The following is a 23,395-nucleotide window of genomic DNA, read 5'->3' on the forward strand; positions in this document are numbered from 1 at the left end:
TTCTTATATACCCACCATGCAGTTATGTGCTAGGGCCAGTTTTGAGATCTGATGGATACATTTTCAGGAAGTTTGTAGGCTGTTTGTTAAACAGAGCCATTACAGAAATTAATTTGTATACACTTACAATTAAATAGAGTCAAATGAAAATGAAGGTAATACTCAAAACTCATCATGCCTTAGTCTACCTCATTGTACTATTTCTGTGTTCTTGGGGTAATTAATTGTATTTGTCAGATGGTGTGCAACTGCGTGTCTTTTCCAGACTCTACATTCAGTAAAGTCATTAGTTTGAAATTGGCCTTGGTGAGAGTATTTAAACCGTAGAAATTGCAAAGGCTACAATTCAGTGCCTTTTTATTCATTAATTTTTTGGAAAGCTTGTTAAATGTTTATCAGCATGCCACTGCCATATACCCAGTACTGTAAAAGTCTATAGATGTAAATACTGTCTTCATGAGTCTTATGGGTTAGAGGAGAGATGATTAAGTGTTTCTACAGAGGAAGAGCATGGGAAGGGCATTTTTGGTAGAGAGAATAATGACCCCCAAAAGAAGTCTACATCCTAATCCCTGAAATTTAAGAAGGTGTCACTTTATATAGCAAGATGGAACTTGCACATGTGATAAAGTTAAGGATCTTGAGATGGGGAGATTATCCTAGATTTGGGTGGACCCCATATAATCCCATGAGTCCTTATAAGAAGTGGGGAGGGTCAGTTAGAGAAGAATATCGCCATGAAAGAAAGAGGTCAGATACAGGGAGATTTCCAGATGCTACGCCACTGGCTTTAAAGGTAGAGGAATGGGGGCACCTGGGTGGCTCAGTCGGTTGAGCGTCTGACTTTGGCTCAGGTCGTGATCTCGCTGTCCATGAGTTTGAGCCCCGTGTCGGGCTCTGTGCTGACAGCTCAGAGCCTGGAGCCTGTTTCAGATTCTGTGTGTCCCTCTCTCTCTGCCCCTCCCCCACTCATGCTCTGTCTCCGTCTCTGTCTCTCTCTCTCTGCAAAAACAAAAATAAAACTTAAAAAAAGAAAAGAAAAAATTTAAAGGTAGAGGAATGCAGGTGGCCTCTAGTTGCTGGAAAAGGCAAGGAAACGAACTGTTCCTTAAATGTAATATTCAGTTAAGTTAACACTATAAGAACGTATCTATCAGCCACTAAAGTGAAATCTTTTTCCAGTTCCTGGTGCATTAGTATTTTCTTAGTGAATATGTTAGTAAATCTTATTTTGATCAGTCCGGGAAGCCTTTGCCCTTTCACCATTTGAATTACTGAATATCCTGGGATTCTTTTCCTGCGACCATGGCAGTGACTCCTCCATTTGAGTAAGATTGTGAACAAGGACACCGAGTCATTGAAGTCCTGTGCTGGATCTGGAATCCAGTGGTGTGACATGGGGTGGCCCACCATCCTCACTTAAATGTGTAATATTTACCTCTTTAAGCATTTCCATGTAACCAGTACTATCGGCTTGACAAAGTAAGTATTACACATGCTACAATAAATACCTTTTCTCCCAGTGGATAGAGCCTTCCAATGAAGATGCCTACCTTCTTTGGGCTGAGAGCACTCCTCAGAATTTGTGACAGAAGGGTTAGGACCCAAGCCCCACTATTTGCTTCTCTGACTGCCCTTCTGTGTTTCCTATCTAATCATGTAGCATCTTGGATCACGGGATATTTGGAAGAAACGTTTGCTGCTCTCAACAGGGTGCCGTCACGCTGTTCCTTCTTTGGTCCCAGTGTATTTGTTTCTTACGGGACCTTCCTACAGTGGCAGGAAGTATGTAGCACACCGTAACCCTGGCCTTTCCCTGGAAAATTCCTGAAGTCCAGCATCGACAGGGTCATGAAACAATCCTGAGACGATAGATGACAGTTTTCTGCACCACCTAACAGTGTCGCCAGCTTCTAAATGAGGGTTCGGTGGCTCCTCAAGGCAGCTCTTCTGTTTCGCTCTTAGGTCTGTCCTGAGGCAGCCAGCATCAGAATCTTAGCAATTTTCATCGTTGGGAAAAACTAAAAGCTAACTCAGAGTGCCTTAAGCAAAAAAAAAAAAAAAAAAAAAAAAAAAAAAAAAGATGGTATTAGTTAGCAAATTTCTACAATACGTTTTGGAATGTTTCTCATTCTTGAATTCTCTACCTTTCCTCCAGGACCTTTTGAGTGGAGGTTTCTGTTATTCCAGTCTAGGTCATAAAAATATTACTAGGTTTCCTTTGAATAACAACAGTGATGATACAAAACAACCACCATCTCTCCCTCCGTGCAGAGTGTATTGAGCCAGACGCTGCACTAAGCACTTTGCCATCTTCACTTATTTAATCCTCACAGAACCTTTTGAGATGCTACTCGTGTTTCTGTGACCACCATTTTACGGCTGAATAAACTGAGGCCCTAAGAGTTTAAGGAGCTTGCCCAGGGTTTCGTAGTCAGTAGTGGAGCTCAGATGCAGGCAGCCTGGCTCCCAGCACAGGCACTCCCGACCACCCCTGACCAGCTCACTGTGCCGTGGGGGAGGGTTTCCCAGATGGGAGAACTGCGGTGGGGGGTGGGGGGCAGGTCAGGGCATCTTCATTCCCCCTGGGGATCATCACATTCCTTGTCCTGCTCCTGCCCATTCTGCACGCACGCTTCTGCTTCACAGTCCAGACCTAACCAGGAGAGTTTGTAATTCAGCCCCTCCAAGACCCATCTCCTAAAGGTGCTTTGGGATGGTCTCAGCCATAGGTGATCAAAGAGATCCCTGTGCTTTGAGGTGTGAATTTTGAGATTTGAATTTGGGATTGTAAGTTACCCAAGGTCCTTTTGTCATTTGTGTCTTGAAAAGCAGCCATCCTAACCTGTGGTTTGAGCCTTTTTCTGTCCCTCAAATTGGTCTGTGGAACCAATTCCCTGGCTCCCGACTGCGTTCATCTTCTGTGAAGCTGGTTAATGAGTTGTTGCACTCCCATGCATCTTGGACTTCTGCCTCCCCAGCCTACATGTTAATCAGTCTCCCAGCTCTTCCCCACATACACCCAATTCCCAGTGCTCCCTTTCCTCCTGAAAATCTGGCTCTGGATAATATAAAAAGACATTAATTTTGAGGACATTAATTTTTAGGAGGAGTTAAGTATCCATGAGTCAAACAGAAAACAGGACCTAAGATAGTCCTAGGGCATCTCAGTGGCAGGTACTGAAGGATAGATCCCAAGGCCATTGCCATCAGGGTGTCTCTCCCCCCATCTGCTGCCTGCCCTTGAGTGACACTGTTTTATGTGGAAAGATCTAACTTGGGAGGCTGGTGTGGTTCGCACTGGCATTGCTGTTTGCACCTCTGAAGCCTGGAATGGAATAACCCTTGAAAGGAGGGAAATTATTGTTATTTTTATTTATTTATGTCTTGCATTCTTTCAAAAGGTCATTGAATGAATCACACTTCTTTTGTCATCTGATATGTACTAATTTTGTAATCCAGATAGTATTTACTATGCACAACTTAAATATGGTATAAACAGAGTCCATTTGAGGGTATTTCAGTGGCGCAGATCTATATTTTTGCAACCTTTTCTATTTTAGCACTATTGACATTTAAAGGCCCTAATCTGGTACCTCACGTACTATCTGTACTTAAAGGGTATGCTCTTGGTTTTTACTATATATAATTAAGAGCTTGAATGTATTTATTTTTATATTTAACTTTTAGGTCTAATAATCTGTGAAAAACACTTAAGGCTAAAATTATGTGTTATATATAAATTATTTTTTTTAAAGAAATTGCCTTAAACCCTTTTCAGATACCTTAATAAAAGAATGTAATGATAGTGGTGATGATGATAATTACAATAATATGTTAAACCCTATCAACTTCCCAGAAGAAATGAAGCTAGGCCAATGTTTACAACAAAATATATCTCAGATCTAATTGTGACTTGTTTGTGTGTTTATTTGTTTCACTGTGGATAGTCCCCAAGTCCTTAAAGCAAAAATTTAGTTTGTGTTAATATTAAGCACTAAATATAGTCCCTGAGTCTGACGCTTACTGGCATGAATGTTCTAAGGGCATATATGGTGTGATGGTATTTTCCGACAAGAGAGGACCTCCGTGCTAGGATTTAGTCATATCATAGACCCACCAGGTAGCTTACGGGACCCAAGTTTTCCTTTAGCACTTCTTGTTCGTATTGTATATGTTTTTAACTTTAGTTTTAGCCCTTCATTTCCTTTTAGGTGCTTGTACATAGGAATCATAAAATTGTTTTTTGGGGGGCAGCGGGGATGGGGGGTGCACGTCTGGGTGGCTCAGTCGGTTAAGCATCCAGCTTCGGCTCAAGGTCATGATCTCACAGTTCGTGAGTTCAAGCTCCGCATCGGATTCTGTGCTGACAGCTCAGAGCCTGGAGCCTGTGTCAGATTCTGTGTCTCCCCCCGCTCTCTGCCCCTTCCCCGCTCATACTCTGTCTCTCTGTTTCTCTCTTAAAAAAAAAAAATTTTTTTTTTAACCAATGTGAGAATCAGTTTACCTGTCATTGCAGTCCCTGAGATTAAGATCTGCTTTTGTTCTCTCTATTTTGCATTTTCCTTACTTGTGCTTTCTTTCTTCTGTTCTATGGACAAAGTGCTTTGCTGCACATTTGTGCTATCTGGCTGGTCATATCAATGGCTGGGTCAGGACTCTAGATATAGTTCCATAGTCTTTCGACATGGAATATTACAGAGAGTAGGAGGCTAAACCTTTTGCTTTTGTTTGCAAGATCTGCTTTTTTGTTTTGATTTTTGGTTGATTGCTTGTGATGCTTTCTCTTTAAAATAGAGACATTTCATGTTTCTCTTTTGTTATTATTTTTTGGGGTACTCAGACTTTTTAGTTTTTTTGTTCTTTTTTTCTTTTTAGCCTGAGAAATATTTACAAAATGTTCAGTTACTCTCTTACTTTGCTATTACTTTATTTTATCTCCACTATGTCTTTATACTTTGTATTTTTCCTCTCTGTATATGCTCCCTCACTATGGATTCTCTCTTCTGAACCAGATAAAGTGCCTCCAAACACTGATGGTGATAAGGATCATTGTGTTTAAGTTTTGCCATCCTTAGCTACTTGGTGTCACACGGTGTTGATGCGTTAGCCTGAAAGTCAACTTCTGTCCCTTCTGCCCCTTCTGCCCCTTCATGATACAGTTAGGTTTAGAGCATTGGCCATATATTTCCCATGAGGAAGATGCCTACCCCTCAGACACATCCTTGCCACATTTCTGTCTGATTTAGCTACTTGGGCAGCCCAGGAGCTTTTAAATGCTGCTGCCCTACAGTGGTCCCATACCTGTCCCTCCTCTTATCCTCATCCTTCTAAAGTTAAGAACAAGCATGAGATTCTTCTAGAGGCACCTTTAGTTTTCAGCGATACCACATTTTCTCAGGAAAGGTAATCAAAGGGTGATGTCATAGCTTCTTTCAGTCTTTATCCCATCCATGCTTCTTATTTCCAGTTTCTAACTGTGTGGTAAAGGTCCTACTCCTCACCCTACTGAATTTGCCAGTAGAAGGATGGTAAGGTCAGGTATCAATGTTTATATTATCTCCATATATAAATTTAGAGAGAGGGAGGGATTTACCAATCAAGGAAGCAAACAAAATCAATCAGTAGTTCATCTGAACCTTGGCTTTGGCTGTTCTGCAGGCCTAACACTCATTTTTCTTTCATTTGCTTCATCATATCACTCTGATCTCAGTGCTCAGGACACAGCTTTTCTATGAGTTCGCTAACTCTCAGATGCAATTTCAAGTCCCCTTTTTACCACAGTAAACTGTGGTCACACAGGGTTGGATTTTCAAATCAGACTCAGAGGAATCAGAGATCTTACCTAGTATCAAGTGCTGCTCGTCAGCTGCAGGGCACAAGTAAGAGGTCCCAGACTGCCACTGCTGCTCAGCAGACTCCTTCTGACTGCATTAGGGTGTGCTCTGGCCCCAGTTCAACAGGTGAGGTCTCTAAGGGACATTTGCAGGCACGTCCCTTTGACAGGCACTGGTTCTGTCATGAGACAGCTCCATTTTACACTCTAAGAGCTACTTACATGCTTTTCTGAAGCCCTATCCTATAAATCCATAGTTTCCAGGATTTGTTTACCAACACCATCAAAACACACCGGGTACAATCTGCTAAAGTATTCATTCTGTAGCTGGACCCTCCTGCTAGTGTTAGCCAGGAGGTCTGTCATTTTCACGAGTACAGAGAGATCAGACTGGATCTCCCCATAAAGGAAAGGAAGACCTTTCAGGCATGATGCTGAGCATTTACTTCTCAAGAATGTATCAATTTTGTCTTTTTTTTTAATGCTTCCGTTTCTGCCAGTCATTAGATTCGACCACATGATTGATATGTCTAATTCATTAGACCAGTAGTTAGAAAAGAAGGAGAATGTAAATAACTGTATGTCCTGTTTTAATGCAAAATGATTGATGGTAATATCAAATAAAAATATGGCAGATATTTTATGAGTATCTACAATGATCATTTTTGTTATGTTATTTAAATAAAAGAATATGAGGATTATATTTTTCCATTCTGTGGGTTACAAAGCATTATAAAATGACTTTCAACCAAATGCTAAAGACAGTGAAATCAACTCAGGCCTCAGTCCATTTGGGCTGCTATAACACAGTAATACAGGCTGGGCAGCTTATAAACAACATTTATTTATCACAGTTTTGGAGACTGGAAAGTTCAAGATCAAGGTACTAGCAGATTTGGGGTCTTGTTAGAGCCTTCTTCCTGGGTCATAGATGGTCCTCTTCCCACTGTATCCTCAAATGGCAGAAGGGACGGGAGCTCTCTGGAGGGTCTTTTTAAGGGCGCTAATCCCATTCATCAAGCTCCACCCTCATGGCCCAATTACCTCCCAAATGTCCCGCCTCCAAGTACCATCACACTGAGGCTTAAGTTTCCACATATGAATTTCGGGGATATACATTCAGTGTAGAGCAGTTTATTTTTGATTAAGTCTATTAATCTACTCTTTTGGCATTCGATTATCGATTTTGCCTAAAGTATCTCTTATATTAACTAAGTAGTGTACTTTATTTGATACCTCTGCTGAGTAGAATATCTCTTCTGAGGTTTGTGATATGTACGTGTTAGTCTAAGGCAAAGCATGAAATGTTGGTATGCGTAGTATACCTACCTTTTAGATAAATATCTTCCTAGAGTTTTTTTTTTTTTTTTAAATACGGTTTATTTATTTATTTTAGTAATCTCCACACTCAACATGGGGCTTGGACTCACGACCCTGAGATCAAGAGTCACATGCTCCTCTGACTGAGCCAGCTAGGTGACCCAAATATCTTCCTAGAGTTTCAAAGAGACATAGAGGAACATTGAGCTTTAGATCAAACTTGGCCCAGCAGCCATCCCGACCGTCATTGTTTCTACTTCGCTTCCATCCAGACATGAGCCTCAGTGTGTGTGTGTGTGTATGTGTGTGTTATTTGTCTCCCTAGGGAGGACGAGCATGCCCTCATCCAGCAGTACTGTCAGACGCTCGGAGGGGAGTCCCCGGTCAGCCAGCCCCAGAGCCCAGCTCAGATCCTGAAGTCGGTAGAAAGGGAAGAACGCGGAGAACTGGAGCGGATCATTGCCGACCTGGAGGAAGAACAGAGGTGTGTTCAACCTGGGAGAAGATTTGTCCCCCCTGGGCAAACTTCTAATGGGAGATTCCTTAATAATAACTTCAGTATGATCCCTACCCATTCTCTTTTCAGAAGTGGTTTCTAAGAAGTCAAGGTGGAGTCAAAATCTTATTGGGGATTAACAGACTGGGGCACTGGCTGCAGATTATGAACGTGAGGGTTCAGGGAACACTTGATTAAAGCTATAGCTTTGTCCTTGCTTACTCATCTCACTGTTTAATGTTTCTACCTGAGAAGTCTCCTGAGCTCAATCTGAAGCTCGAGGGCAGTTTCGGAGAGAAAACCGTGCCCACAGTAGTAATTCCAGTTGTTCCTTTTCTGCACTAGAAACCTGCAGGTGGAATATGAGCAGCTGAAGGAGCAGCACCTGAGAAGGGGTCTCCCTGTCGGGTCACCTCCAGACTCTGTCGTGTCTCCTCACCACACATCTGAGGACTCAGAACTTATAGCAGAAGCAAAACTCCTCAGGCAGCACAAAGGTCGTCTGGAGGCCAGGATGCAGATTTTAGAAGATCACAATAAGCAGCTGGAGTCTCAGCTCCACCGCCTTCGACAGCTGCTGGAGCAGGTAGAGTGTGTGCACCGCGGTGGGGCTCCCACGCCCCCTCCCAGTCTGTCTCTGTCCCGGAGCATGGTCCCAGCATCAGCAGAGGGGCTCACTTGCAGACTGTCACCTCCACACCTGATTAAGACTGGCTTAGGAATCCCTCTTCAGATGGAAGTATCACACCCTCCAATCGCTCAAAAAGTGGAGTTTCCCATTCTTTGGTAACGCTGAAATCTGTCTCAGCTCTGAGTACTTTAAAAGGAAAGACCCTGTAACATACATCTGCATACATGTGGGAAACTCTGTAGAGTTTAAGGGGAAGGAAGTGATCTGAACTGTTCAAGTGAAAGCCTTTCTTCCAGTGAGCTCTTTTCAAGAAATTAAGTAACAGATGTTTATTAATGTGCAGCTATCATTTCCTAACACTGGGCCATGTTTTATGGCAATTTGTATACTTTCTTGACGATAAGAAATAGAATTTACGTTATGATGAATGCACACCTGTATGGCAAATACAAAATAATTATTATAAAGAAAGGCTGTCTCTTATTTTCTACTTTTAAATTTCCTTCCTTTCTTCCTTACTCCCTGTGCCTGCCTGCCTTCTATCCTTCCTTCCTTCCTTCCTTCCTTCCTTCCTTCCTTCCTTCCTTCCTTCCTTCTTCCTCTCTTCTTTCCTGTGTTCTCTTTATCTCTACGTCCCTTCCATTTTTTTTCTCTCTCTCTTTCTTTGTGCTGGTCAGCACCTACCAAATCAATTTTATAGCTCATCAGTGGGTAATAGCCCACAATTTTGAAAAATACTGTCCTTTGAGATATAAAAGAGGCATCAGACAGAGTGTTTTGGTGCTTGCAGTCTTTTTAGGGACCAAGACAAGATAGTACAAAATATAACAAGATAGTACTGCACATAGAGATACAGTGCCATAGAGAATTAAGTACTTGATTACATCTAGCAGTTAAAGAATGGGAGTCATGCCACAGAACTAGCAATGAAGACGCCTTGGTAACAGGTGCATATTGGGTAGAATCCCCACAGATGGGGCTAGACTTTCTCTTTCTTGAAAAATCTATGACACCAACATTCATGTCATCTTTTGCCTTTTTCTCTGGACTGTAGAGTGTGGGGCCCCAGGCAGTGACTAGGCATGCCTTTCTGCAGAAGTGATTTATCCAAAGACAGAAACAACTTTTTCTCCAGTGATTTTCTCAAATTTCAGAAAACCACCTTGTCATAGTTGCTGTCAGTATCTTTTAACTTGTCAGAATCATTCAAAACAGTGTAATTTCTGCATTACCTACACAACAGGCCACAGATCACCCCTTTTGACCATATAGTTTTCTGTATGTGTGTCACTGTTTTGGAATTTATATTAGACTGTTTTGGGGAAGGCTTACTTTGGGCCTCCAAAGGGTGCCCCATTAGAAAACAGTAGTACCCCTAGAGTGCCCCAAAGCCTGGCTTTCTTTGAGTCCTTTGGAATGTTTGAGTCCTCCTCCCTGCCAGTCACATACACTGGAAAAGCTACATACACTCTAGCAGTGTGAATTTGAATTGTCCCCGTGGTGGAAAGGATGAATTTTCTCTTGAAATCTCTGATTTAAAATATGAAGTATTATCATTAACCTAGTGCAGCGATGGAATCATTGCAGAAACGAAACAATCTTTATTTGCCAGAGCCTATTGGAGAGCTAACGGCTCTTCTGCATACGCACACTCCACACCCTCCCCCTAACTCTCACCGCCCCATTAGACAGAGCTGCCTAATGGCTCATGTGCCTCCAGAATTGCACAGTAATGCTTTTAGAGATAGCTGATATCTAAATGGCTTTGTGTATCCCAGACTGTGGACCTCTTATCTCTTCTTAATGACTTAGCATGAATGCCAGAAGTAGATGGAAAATTTACCTGATAGTAAAAACTGGCAGAGCCTCCAGACTTCAACTAATATAAATCTAATGGAAAAGCCGCCATCAAGAATATTGTAATTTCTGCACTCCCTGGAAAATGAATCGCGCTTTCTAATTTGACTACGTACTTGTCAATTTATCCATCACTATTTCAAAGCTTTGTGCAGAGTGCATTTACAAAGTGTTTTTGAGGTGTCAGATCCTGTTCTGATCTCAGAGGAAACACTAACTGAACACCCTCCTCACAAAATCCTTTAACACAGGCAATCGTTTCACTGTCTGTCCCCAGTTTACAAATAAAGAATCCACAGCACAGGAGCGCCTGGGTGGCTCAGTCAGTTGAGCATCCAACTCTTGATTTCAGCTCAGGTCAAAATCCCAGGGTCCTGGGATCGAGCCCCACATCAGTCTCTGCACTGAGCACAGAGCCTGCTTGGGATTCGCTCTCTGCTCCTCTCTCCAACTTGCATGCTCGCTCACTCGGAAGGAAGGAAGGAAGGAAGGAAGGAAGGAAGGAAGGAAGGAAGGAAGGAAGGAAGGAAGGAGGGAGGGAGGGAGGGAGGGAGGGAAGGAGGAAGGAAGGAAGGAAGGAAGGAAGGAAGGAAGGAAGGAAGGAAGGAAGGAAAGAAAGAAAAGAATCCAAGGCATAGAAGGTTATAAAATTTGCTCAGGCAGGTACTGAGTGGTGGAGTTTGAATTCAAGCATGTGAATCCAAAATTGTGTTCTTAAGTCTCTAATACCACATTGAAATATTGATTTAAATAAACAAATGAGCTGATTTTGAAATTGGATAAATTTACTGTATGAGAAGCAGTGCTCGTTTTTTTTTTTACAGATGAATGAAACCTGTTTCTAGATTCACTTGGTTGACATAAAAATAATAGCACAATTGAGGGATGTAACTGACACTGAAAAATAAATCTTGCATTATAACCAACTGAGCTGTTCAAGGAGCCCAAACTGAAGGGAGCAGACCACCCAGTATTCAGCTGAGATCGTAGTGAACCCACCAGACTGATGAAAACATGTGTTCTGAATGTCTGAGACCAAAGAACTCTACATGTCTCAGTTATCCATGGAAGTAAGAAACAGAAACGTGTTATTTGAATTCTTCCTCTGCCTTAACATCTGCATGTGATTGCAGCCGGAATCTGATTCCCGAATCAACGGTGTCTCCTCCTGGCCTTCACCTCAGCAGGCTGCACTGACCTACTCGCTGGATCCAGACCCTGGCCCACAGTTCCACCAAGCAGGTTGGTGTCCTTAAGACCCGGCCAACTCCCCCGCTCTGCTCTACGCTTCGCCATTGGTTGGTTTTTCATTTTCAACTGTGTTCTTACTCCCCGGTACCTTAGAGCAGAAAGGAGTTTCATACTCTCTTCGTGCTCAGCTGCGTACAAAGACATTTTAACAAGACCAAAAAAGCAAACATTCCAGAATAAGAATCTATAATATATTTGCTTATATACTGTGTAGTAGTGGATTGAATTTTGGTGAAAGATGGAAAAAAGTACTCTTTTCGTTTGGGGATGAGCAACAATTTAATTTTGGCTTTGCCTTCAGAGTGATTCTTTTTTTAAAGTAAATTTTCTGTCTTTAAAATTTATATTTATACGTATTCAGAAAATAATCCTAAAGTATATTATATACCAAGCGTGGTTTTCTCTGCCCAGGTCTGGGAATGAATATTCTGCTTTTTCCATCCTCATCCCTATAGACATTGCCACCCCTCCTGCCCCTGTCTGAGGCCAAGGTCTCATCTAGCTTATTATTGGTCACAAAGGGGACTTGTCACCTCTGCTAGGAAAGCCTCTGTCAACGAGTATTCAGGAATGGCATTTTGTTATTGATGAAATGTAAGTTCTGAAATTCTACTGAAGACCATATATTTTAACCAAATTAATTTGTTTCTAAGATATATTTTGCTGCATTAATCAGAAAGAAACCTAAGGTATTAATATTATCTGAATTGTTTTAAAGAAGTGAATTATTTTGCTCTTGGTTATAGAATAAAAATCAAGGTAAAAAGTATCTTCAAAACTACCTCTAGATTTGTAGCAGCATAAGCTAGTCCATGCCAAAGTCTCCAAGAAGAAAGAAGGAAGGAAAAAGAAACTGGTAGAATATTTTTTATATAAAAAAACACTTGGAATGCAAACTAATGGAATTTCATCTAACAAATTGAAATAATATGACCACATTAACTTATTTTTCACTCATAAGTTTTCCCTTGGCACATGGAATCTTCCTACAGAGACATCTAATGCATTTTATTTATATGAAATTATATTACCAGCAAATTGATACAAAAATGGTTTTAATATTATTCCCCAAAATTGTCCTTTTCATAGAGTCTTATTTTCATGTTGATATTTAGAGGCCAGGATTAGGGTTTTTCTCCCAATGTTGGGTTTTGGTGGAAAGCTGGATGTTCATTTCGGAACGCCTATTGTTTTGTTTCTCTGCTGCCCCAGCGGCGGAGGACCTGCTGGCCCCCCCCCACGACACCAGCACGGACCTCACGGAGTTTATGGAGCAGATCAACAGTACATTTCCATCTTGCTGCCGTGAGTATGAAAGACCCCAGCACTACCACTCCACCTTCCCTTCCATTTCTTCTTCCCTGCTTGGCGCCCTTTGTCTTCTTTGGTAAGATAACAAAAGCCGCTCTTAGAAACAGGATTGAATATGATTTGAAAATAAATCAAACATTCCGTATGTCGACCAAGCCAATGAAGCTCAGCCTAGATACCATCGCGTCACTGGCTGTGGTGATGGTGCTGCTCTCTGAGAGGTTTCTGTTGTGCCTTCTGAAGGATAACATGAAGGCAAACAAAACAAGTTGCTTTGTAAGAAGAAGTTACCCTCTTCAATGCAAACTGTAGTACGACATGTGTTATTACTTCAAAAAAGAGCTTTTAGCACCCAACAAGGCATGGAAATGGTCTTTTCTGATGTAATTCGCTCTCTCTCTCTTTTTAAGATTTTAAGTAATCCCTGCACCCAACATGGGGCCCAAACCTACAACCCCGAGATCAAGAGTCAAGCTCCACTGACTGAGCCAGTCAGGCACCCCCACTCTCTTTTCTTTGAGGTCATCAGATTCATTTCTGGGAGGGGATTATTTTCACATATTTTTTTCTCTTTTGTTTTCTTTCTTTTGGTTTCTCTTCTCATCGAATGAAACAGTCACTGCATAAAGGCCAAATAATTGAAGGCTTCACAGATTATGACCCTGTGACTTTTCCATATGAACAACCAAGAGCCAGAAAATAATCAAATGAAAGCAGTCCAACTCCCAGAGGAAATTACATAATGTTCTTATTTATTGATTTTTCCCCCCAAACTTTTTAGATTCATTCTCGTCATCTCAAGGTTTCTACTGAGCTCTCACTTAGGCGGTTTCAAAGGGAAGCTGTGCACTTTGAATGCATGCTAACTACTTAATGCCGCAATTTATCCTAAATAATCTTTTAAAGAAATTTGAATATGTAATTTATAACTTTTAGGGTGATTTCCACTCAAGTTGATTTTTAAATCTAGGCAGCCATCGAAGTAAGATGTTAGTATGTATGTATACCACTGTAGAGACTAGATATATGTTATATATGGTAGTACATATATAAAACTGCTTCTCATCTCTCCGCTTTTCATCCTGTCCTCAGCAAATACCATCCTAAATGATGAAAAAAGGCATCACCAGGAAGGTAGTTAAGTAAGATATATTGACTTCATTAAAAAATATGCTTCAACTTCTACAATTCTGCAGTTTATAAAAATGCCATCATTAGCAGGGAGTGGAACTAGCTCTTTGAAATATAGTCTTCCCTGAATTTTCAGAAGTATTTTCCTAAAGGACATAGTACAGAATTCTATAAGCACATAAATATATTTATATTTGGGAATGTGTCATTTTCCAGTTATTATCTGTGATTATAGTTCTCAATGTTTCTTGAATTGTATTTATTATAGGTCAGTCCCTACACTCCCCCAAAAAACATGTGCCCATGTGTGCAAATGTGTATGTGCACATGCACACACATACACGTGCACACATACTTTTTTGGCCTTCTGGAGTCTCACAAAGGCTTCAGAGGGTCACTTGAAGCCCCTACACTATCAGATTGTTGCCTGTTTTCTAGATGCTGTAACAGCCACAGTAGATGAGCAGATCAAATCTTTTATATTAAGGTTGAATTTTCTAGGGATTTTTATTCTGAGTTGTATGTTATTTAATGGCTAGATAAAACCTCATCTTAGTCACTATAAAAGACAGAATTTCAAGATTAAATTTCTAAATGAAATTACTTTTTAGTTCAGCTTAAATCCAAATACATTAATAATTAGTTAGGAACAAATTCTGCAAATCAAAGCCTATTTATAAGTTTGCATTTAAATGTCATGATGGACATGTTCAATTTAAAAGTCAGTTGGCAGTGAGTTAGGATGGGAAATATGTTTAATCAAATGCTTTACAGTGTCTATAGATGTATAATTTCCACATTAAACTTTTTAAATATTTACTTATTTTGAGAGAGACAGAGTGAATTGGGTAGGAGCAGAGAGAGAGAGGGAGAGAGAATCCCAAGCAGACTCCACATTGTCAGTGCTGAGCTGACATGGGGCTCGATTTCATGAACCATGAGATCATGACGGGAACCAAAATCAAGGTCTGAAGCTTAACCGATTGAGCCACCCAAGTGCCCCTAAATTTTTTATATTAAAAATTCATGGTGTTTTTTTTTTAACAGTTTGTCACAAAACAATTACTCTTAAATGTTTTTCGTAGTATATTCTTATATGTAAATGTTATAAAAGTCTAATCTGGCATATTTTAGAAGAGAATATAATTAAATGTAAATAATCATAATTATAAGGCAAAATGAATAAAAAAAGAAATGAGTATGCTGCTTCGGAGTGTGTCTCCTTCTCTTTCTCTGTCCCTCCCCCCCTCACTCTCTGTCTCTGTCACTCGAAAGGGAATAAATGTTAAAAAAAAAATTTTTTTTTTACTCTCCAAGATAGGGACAGCTTTCCCTTAAAAAAAAGGCTTATTTATAAAATTGATACATAGTTTTAAAAATTGTGTCTAAAGTTATTAAACCTTTTAAAAATTGTTGCAGAAAAGATATAGCACCTGACTTAGACTTTGTGCCCAGTACATGTTTCTGAATTGAATGAATGCATGAATAAATACATTTTCTAACAGGAAGGTTTAGTTGGTAAAGTTTCCCAAGATAGTATACAGAAGGTTTGCAGCGTTCATTTGCTTTCTGGCCTCTTTTAAGTTGCTCAGCTAGCAATATTTTAATAAACTTTTGCATTCCCAAAGCTTCCTGACCACCCTTGGAGGATTTCTCTAAGCAAATCGGATTGGCACTCTCCCAATGCCAACCCAATCCTGTTACTAATGAGAGCTTTAAAACTGCTTGTCACCAGCATACAATGAATTGATCTGCATGTTAATCTTGACTTTTGATCCTTTGTGGATTAACAATTAGCATGGTCACAAGTGAATTTACACTCCGGGCAGTCCTGGAATTAAAATGAAACTATAATCATAAATCCTAATTGCATGAATTGCCTACTTAAACATGGCATTTGTGTGTGTGTACCTATAGATTGTTGTGCATAACACTTTAGAATTTCTCTGTCTCAAATTAATATACCCGTTGTTCCTGATAGCATCCTTGAATTATGGCCTTTTAAAGTCTTCGTTTAATTATTTACATTAAGTTTCAGAGCAGAGAGGGAGGCATTTTCATCTTTTCCTGGCAAGGCGTTAATGAAGGGAATTTGTGTTGTCTGTTAACTAATGTACATATTAAAATTTTCACTAACTGCTATAAGTGGGTTTTTTTTTTTTTAATGTAAAATCCTCTCCGTGTTTTCATTTATGTCATCCATATATAGAGGATATGAGAGGATTTGGGGCCGATAGACCAACAAATGCTTTTAAAATTATTTTTTATCTACAGGCATATTTTCACAGTGAGTTGCCTGTGTTTATTAAACTTGAGTGGCATTCATCACAAACTCAAAACCTACTAAAATGCAAGCATTTCCTGGTTCCTTTTAAAAATATATGGGTGCAGTTTGTTCAGGGGAGTACCGTAGCCTTTTATTTGATAAGAATCTATAGGGCTCATGATGCTGATTTGGAGCAACGTGGCTTCAGTTTTGGTTTGGGTTTAGCTGTGCGTTACGAGTAAGAGAAGTATAGTAAGAGAAGCGTGTATAATAAGAGAAGTGTAAGTGCGTGTGGTGTCCTTGATATTTGTGCAACAGAGCGCTCCCTCAGCGTAGCTCAGTGGGAAGGATGCCCACTCATGTTTTCCTGCTATGACCTATGCATCTGGCAGGACTAGGCTGGCTGGATTTTAGCCTAATTCGTTCCCTCCAGGCATCATAAAGTTGCCCTTCTCCTTCACTCTGATTTTCTCACAAAGCCCCCACTATGTGGTCGTGGATGTTTTTTTTTTTCCCCTTCAGCACAAAAAGATGAGAGATGGAAGGAATGCAACATGCTAGATGATGAGGGACAGTTCTTATTTGACCAGATGTCCCCATCAACGGGGGTGCAGAATATCCTCTGACCCGCCTGCCCGTGTCCGCCCTCACAATGTCCCCTGGGGCATCCACACTTTTGTAACCAGGAAGGAATTCGAGCTGCTCAGCAGCAAGGGCGAATCAGACCCCATGTAACGACTTCTCCAGTGCTCTCAGCTGGGCCCCAACAAGGCACAGTGATTAGCCCAAGTATCTAAAGACTGTGGGAATTTGGCCAGCCCTTTGAGGCAAGCACATTGCCACCAGCTTCCTAGACCCCTGGGGCGAGCGTGAGCCAAGGGGGGCAGAAACTGAACACTCGTGCCCCTTCACTTCCCGAATCACCTGCTGGTCAAAATTTGTACTAGTTAGCAAAATATGCACACTTGCTCTGTTCGGATACATAAATCAAATACATGGCGTGATTTCAAGAGGAAATTTTGAATTTTTTTTCAAAACAAGTTATTTGCTGAATGCTTCGGTATGGACTTATCTGAGAGAGCCAGCATATGTTTTGCATATTTTGGTAGAATTTTTATATCTTCTAGGACATAGGATATGAGAAACTAGGGAAAAGAAACTAGTCTTTGTTAAAGCATCTAGCCAGAAACAAAGAAAGAGAGAGAGAAAGTGGAAGGAAGGAAGGAACCAAAACTTGTTTCTTATTTTCTTATTAGCACCCATTTAACAGCTGGGAGCCATACACTCCACACTTTTGCTTGCCTGAGAGGGGGAACCAGCAAAGCAACCCTAGCGCCTTCAATTGACTTCTTTTGTTTTCTCTTTCAGCCAATCTCCCCAGCAAACCACAGGTAAGCGTTAATGGGTTGATTGGCTCAGGTGTTGTCGATTACAACGGGGAGTAAGCAGATTAGCTGCTTTTGATTTGAGTGCAGATTTTATTCCCCATGTAACTTAGTAAACTTGCTTGACGTTTAAATGTTAATTCTGTACAACAGTTTGTCAGTCTGGGGAGAGGGAACCCTTCCCACGCCAGTTCTTCCAGATGCCCAAAATACCAAGTGCCTGATCCTTTGTGTTCTAACAGCTTTTTAAGGGCCGCAAATACACTATGCAAAGTTACCCTGGGTGGATTTGGCTGACCACTGTTCTCCCAGATATGTACTTACGGTCGCTATCACAGAACATTAACTTAAAGCAGTGACTGCAACGGTACACAATGTGGTTTTGTTACTTTGAGAGGGAAAACATTTTGATTCTTCATTTAAAAATTTGCTGAGGTTGGGGAGGGGAAAATTTGCTGAGAAATGTTGGCAGCTTTGGCTTTATACCTTTCAGTGTTTTCCTTATCAGGTGCTTTTAGTACTAATGAGCCACAAGACCATAGTAAATCTTTGGAGAACATGTTCTTTCATGAACTTGTTTATTAATCTTTAATATTCTGACTGTGTTATTATCTTGATGGCAAGAGGGGCTGGGGTCTTAAGGAGAAGCACAGACAGTTGGTCTTTAGGACCTGGAGGGAAGAAAAGGAGATCTCAAGCCAATTAGCAGGTGTGATGTGAGAGGTCAGGAGATGGAAGGACTTCATCTCCATGAAGAATCATCTTCCGATTGCTTGTGTTGTCTTGGTGAATCAGAAGCCAGGGCTTCAGCAGAGAGTGAGGACAGGAGGAGGTGTCAGAGGTGTGAGGAGAGACTGGAGGATGTGCCATAGCTGCTTGGAGATCGGGAAATAACAGGGAAATAGTGTGACTGCAAGGCAACGTTGAACATGACTTACGGTGCCTCCTTGTGAACGGCCGGCCTGCAAAGGCTGTGTGTTGTCTCCTGGCCGCCACATTCAGGTTCATAAGCACAGGCACCAGAGTCGGGCTGAGTGTTGCATTTAACCAGAGTTGAAGTTTTGGTTTGGCCAAGAGAGTACAACAATTCAAGGCAAGAGGCAAAGGTATGATGATGATTGAACAAAGTATCGAAGCTTGTAGGGAAAGAAGTGATGATATGTTAGGTGCAGGAGACAGAAAAAAAAGGGGGGGGGGAGCAATGGATTGTGGTAGCAAAGGGTGGATGGAGTTGGGGTCCTAATGGAAGTAAGTGAGAAAGTAAGGTGGTTGTCAGAGGCAGGATGATTGAGATTGGAAGTGTTGGAAGGGGTGAGGTATTGGTGATGGTCCATTTGGAACTTTGAGTGCCTGACAAGGGTGGAGGACACATTCTCTGGAGGAGAGGAGTTCAAGGAACTGAGAGGCCAGATTTTTGGAAGAATCATCTATGTGGGCAGTGAAATCACTAGGGTTTAAACATAGTTTTAACACGATGACAGTGAGCCATTCTTCAAGAAGTAAGGGAACATGACCCAAGGGGCCAGAAGATGACTACAGAGTGGGTGGTATAGTCTAATGGCATGGGATTCAAAGTTGGGTGGAGAGAGAGAGAGAAAAGGGCCTGAAAAAACACAACGTGGACCTAGAAAGGACGTATCCAATACATGAAGAGTGTGGGAGATAGAAAACAGTCGTATGTGAGACGGTTGTGGAGGAACCTGTGTCTTCAGGGGAGATCCAGATATTGATGCGTTCAGAGAAGAATTGACAGGCATGGGTTTTAATGATGATGGATCCAACTGTATGACCTTCCCTTCAAAACATTGATGCCACTCCCTTGAGTGTGAGCTGGATGTATATCCTCTCTTGCCTACGTGTACTGGCCCTGGTCCATTAACTGGCACCACTGCACACCCTTAAACTGTGATTCATGTCTTTCGTGCCTCTTGTCTGGACCCCAGCGTGGGTCGGAGATCGGTTGGAATTGTCGAGGATCCCCCCTCAGCCACAGACCTCCCACAGTCCCCCAGGGAGTGATGGAGTGCTTGCACCAGCCTAATTCACTCATCTCTGGTACCTCCAGCAAGAAAAAGCCGAGTGCTCTCTATTTTCACTTGGTTTCCAGCCTGGGCAAGAGAAAAGTCTTCCAAACTTCCTCTACACTGGCTGCAATGATAAAAAGCAGACTAGATGCCTTCGGGATGAAAGAGAAAGACCTCATCCCAGGGAGCAAAAGTCACATGGAAGTAAAGGGTCCCCTTTGAACACAGCCAAAGGGGCTGTGAATAGTTGTGAAAGAAGTACTTTTATTTCTCAGAAGAGTTGACAGGTCTCTGCTACCTGTAATGTTCTGTGTAAATGTTGTTCTGACAGCACTGTTTCCCTTCCCACAGGCAATGTGAAGTATTCATCTAGCCAGTCAACATTTCCTGACTTAACAGTGTTGCCCTTTTCAGCAAATGCCAATTCCGAGTTCCATTTAATCAGAAGCTCCATGGCTCCTTGAAACATGCTGTTGAGCGCTGACTGTGTGTTCTACTGAAGGAGTAAAACACTGACTATCCAAAGAGAAAGGATATTTTGTTTTTATAATAATCATATATTATTGGTTTTTTTTGTTCTTCCCTTTCTATGCAACTGTAAATTAATGAACAGAGTGGTATTTGGAAATGGTATTACATTTGTCACTGATTTGTATACTGTATACAGCATTGGGAAAGTGGGTGGGGGCTTTCTAATATGATACCTTCTTGTTATTAACCATAACAAAAATTGCATAAGAATTAGAAAACAGTGTTACATTTTTACATTCCTTTATATTAACCTTGTACAATAACTTCGTTTATTTCTTCTGCTCTTTTACCATTATGTTTTGGTTATTTATAATTCACCAGCCACATGACCACATAGATTTCCTGTATTCATTTCCATGATTTGGCCAAATTAATAAGTCATATATTTCAATTAAATATTTATGTATATGAATTAGGCTACATCTCTTACATACCACTTAACTTTATTTGACATCATACTTAGTGACCACTTGGAAAACCACAGTAAAAGTCCTGTGGGCCTAACTGGCATTCCTACTGGGATTTGTTTCCAGCATTTTATTTCCCCGCTCCATGTAATAAGTAGATCTTGATTTCTTTATTTATTTCATGTCCCAGTATATATGATAGAGGAGACTTAGAACAGCATTATAATAATCTCAAAGATCATTTTTACCAAAGGTTGCTCATTTAAGTATATTCTCATTTGGACACAGAAAGAGAACATGGGATAACATTTCCTTAGTTGCTAAGTCTTGATTTTCACCATTAAATACACAACAGACCTTTACTTAATCGTGCTACCGGAACACATCTTTGTCTCGAATTCCCTTTGAAGAGAATTTTATTTTGTTTATGTATACTCAAGCCATTTGTAATTCTTGAAACTCCCAGTTCTTTTCTTCCTGACAGCAGACAAATTCAATGCCTGTTTCATTTTACCTTTTGGATGAATGATTACATCTTTTATTACTTTTCATTTGATCAGTATATTTGGAAAGGATGTTTATCAAAAGCCCGTGTCACTGCTTCCATAGAGGAATAAAATTATGCCTAGATGATGGTACCCCTGCCTTTGAGTCAATGCTGTTAGGTATTTGGTTTGGCTTCTGATTTAACATTTAACTGATTCAGTTGAAACGTGTTATGTAATTACCAAATGTAGAGAAACCAAAAAAGAAAGAAAGAAAGAAAGAAAGAAAGAAAGAAAGAAAGAAAGAAAGAAAGAAAGAAAGAGAAAATCACGTGTTTTGATTCAAGCATATGTGTATTTAAAACATCAGGACATTTTAACTTTGGGTTCTCTTGAACTGGGATTTGGCCAGAAGGAGGCTTAAAGTTAGAAATTGCTATTCTTTTAGAATAGGTTGGGTGGGTTGGGGGGCAAGGGTGTCTATTTGCAGCATAGATATTTTGAGAAGAAAATTGTTTTATATAAGAGGAAAGCCATGACCACCTTTCTACCTCAGATGCATCTTCATCCATTGTGTTGGAAATAGCTTTATGCCGCTGCAGTCTGCAAAATCTAGAGCTTTTATCAGGCCACATCAAACCCAAGAAAAGCACCTATTTAAAGAAAAAAACTTTCCCTGAACTCTGAACCCAAGTTGTAGATTTGGTGTCTTCCTTGTTCTTACTTTGAAAAGTTACGTATTAATTTTTTTCTGCTTGTAATTGTGTGCAACATGTCTTCTATCTGCTATTAAGGAAAAGCTACATAAAACACTACATTGTAACCTTCTAAGTAATAATAAATAAAAATATATATATATCACAGTAACAACAAGGGGAAATAAGTATGTAGTTCTTTTGAAATATGTGGTAAAGAACTAATCATAGACTATCATCTAATCTGATTACATGTTGTATTTTTCATCCTGAATAAAAGTAATTTTAACACAAGATGACTTTGATATTCTTCAGCTGTGTTCATTGAGAGACTCTGAGCTCTGAGTGTACATTTATGAAAATAAACTACGAAAAGAGCCTGTATAATGATAAAGCTATTATTTTCTTCTATTTTCTCTCCTACACAATGAATGCATTCTTCCTCTTGTTCTACTGTCTTTCTGTGTGTCCCTCTCCTCTCTATTATTTATATAATTCTCAGTTTCCTTTACAGGTAGAAAGCTTATAGATAGGGAAAAATGATGTTGGGTGTTAAAAACATACACATGAAGCCTATCAGGCTTTTGTTTTAATAACTTGAATGCTATTGTATTTACTTGATTCCTCTTCCAAATCCACTTAGCCGCATGCCCTTAAATAATGTGCTTTTTATATGTGCACTGGGTTTTAACCATTCTGGTAGTAAGTTTAATCCATTCCTGAAGCCATCCTGTGGGAAATAGTGTTGAGAATTGTATTGCTTGATTCTAAAAGTAAAGGCTACCTATGAAATAGAAAAAAATCCCCAAACATGTAATTTGTTAGAATAAAACAGATACATTCTAAGGAACATGCATTGTAAGCATCCTGTTTACCCCAAAGTAATAGTCACATAAAGCATTCCTAAGGAAACAATTGTTAAGTTCTAGTAACCTGTTGAGTAGGTAATTGGAAAGGGAAGTGGGAACACAAAACAAAGTATTGTTTTTACACTAAGCCTTTAGCTTGTTATTTCTGTCTATCCTTGAGATTATATGTACATTTTTTTAAGCTTATTTATTTATTTTGAGAGGGAGGGAGGGAATCCCAAGCAGGCTTTACACTGACAGCACAAAGCCTGATGTGAGGCTCAAACTCATGAACCATGAGATCATGACCTGAGCCAAAACCAGGAGTCAGACGCTTAACCGACTGAGCCACCCATGTGCCCATGTACATTTTTAAAGAATGTAGTTTGCCCTTGGTTTTCTCCCTGCCTCCCCCCCATTCAACTGTTTCAGTCAACCAACTATTTCGGTGGCGTTTCTAAATTCATTAGTTGAAACTTTAATGCGAACACAGTAAAACACCACTAACACCACACTACCCAGCACTCTAGATAAGATCCAAATACTTCATTCCATATGATATTAGCTAGTGTTTTTGTGAGGTTAATTAAGTGATAGGAGTGAGCCCTTGATGGAGGTCAAGAGCCAGTGTCACTTGTGCTATGTCCACTCCCTGGGGTATTAGTTATCTAATCGGTGCGGCAGCCATAAAATCTCAATAACAAGCATGGCTTTAGCCCCTGGGATGTGAGATTCAGCTGATGGGGGAGGACTTCTCTTGCCCATATGTCTGGGGTTGACTGGTTGTTGAGTGGCATCGGGTGGCCAGTCTGGATTGTTGCAGCAACCCAGCCGGCTTCTTTCACCCACTACTGAGCTAACTGGGTATATTCTCATACACTGACCCAAGTGTGGGTGTGCAAATGGAGGGCTTTGCTGAGA

At 40.5% G+C, this 23,395-nt stretch overlaps 1 protein-coding gene across 4 annotated transcripts in view; it reads left to right on the forward strand.

Moving 5' to 3' along the window:
• LOC115514483 (utrophin) overlaps nucleotides 1-21,922 on the forward strand; it is a 352,812-nt gene extending 330,890 nt beyond the window's left edge. For 3 of the 4 annotated variants that reach the window (XM_030316511.1, XM_030316513.1, XM_030316512.1), the window contains 6 exons: nucleotides 7,482-7,640; nucleotides 7,998-8,238; nucleotides 11,274-11,382; nucleotides 12,604-12,696; nucleotides 17,468-17,490; nucleotides 19,860-21,922. In XM_030316511.1, the coding sequence (XP_030172371.1) occupies nucleotides 7,482-7,640; nucleotides 7,998-8,238; nucleotides 11,274-11,382; nucleotides 12,604-12,696; nucleotides 17,468-17,490; nucleotides 19,860-19,868 (634 nt within the window). In that variant the 3' untranslated portion in view covers nucleotides 19,869-21,922. The remainder of the gene's footprint in view (nucleotides 1-7,481; nucleotides 7,641-7,997; nucleotides 8,239-11,273; nucleotides 11,383-12,603; nucleotides 12,697-17,467; nucleotides 17,491-19,859) is intronic. The other variant, XM_030316514.1, reaches the window with a different exon arrangement.
• Nucleotides 21,923-23,395: the final 1,473 nt, after the last annotated feature.

Source organism: Lynx canadensis, chromosome B2 (assembly GCF_007474595.2).
Source record: "Lynx canadensis isolate LIC74 chromosome B2, mLynCan4.pri.v2, whole genome shotgun sequence".
In the NCBI taxonomy this organism is placed as follows: domain Eukaryota; kingdom Metazoa; phylum Chordata; class Mammalia; order Carnivora; family Felidae; genus Lynx; species Lynx canadensis.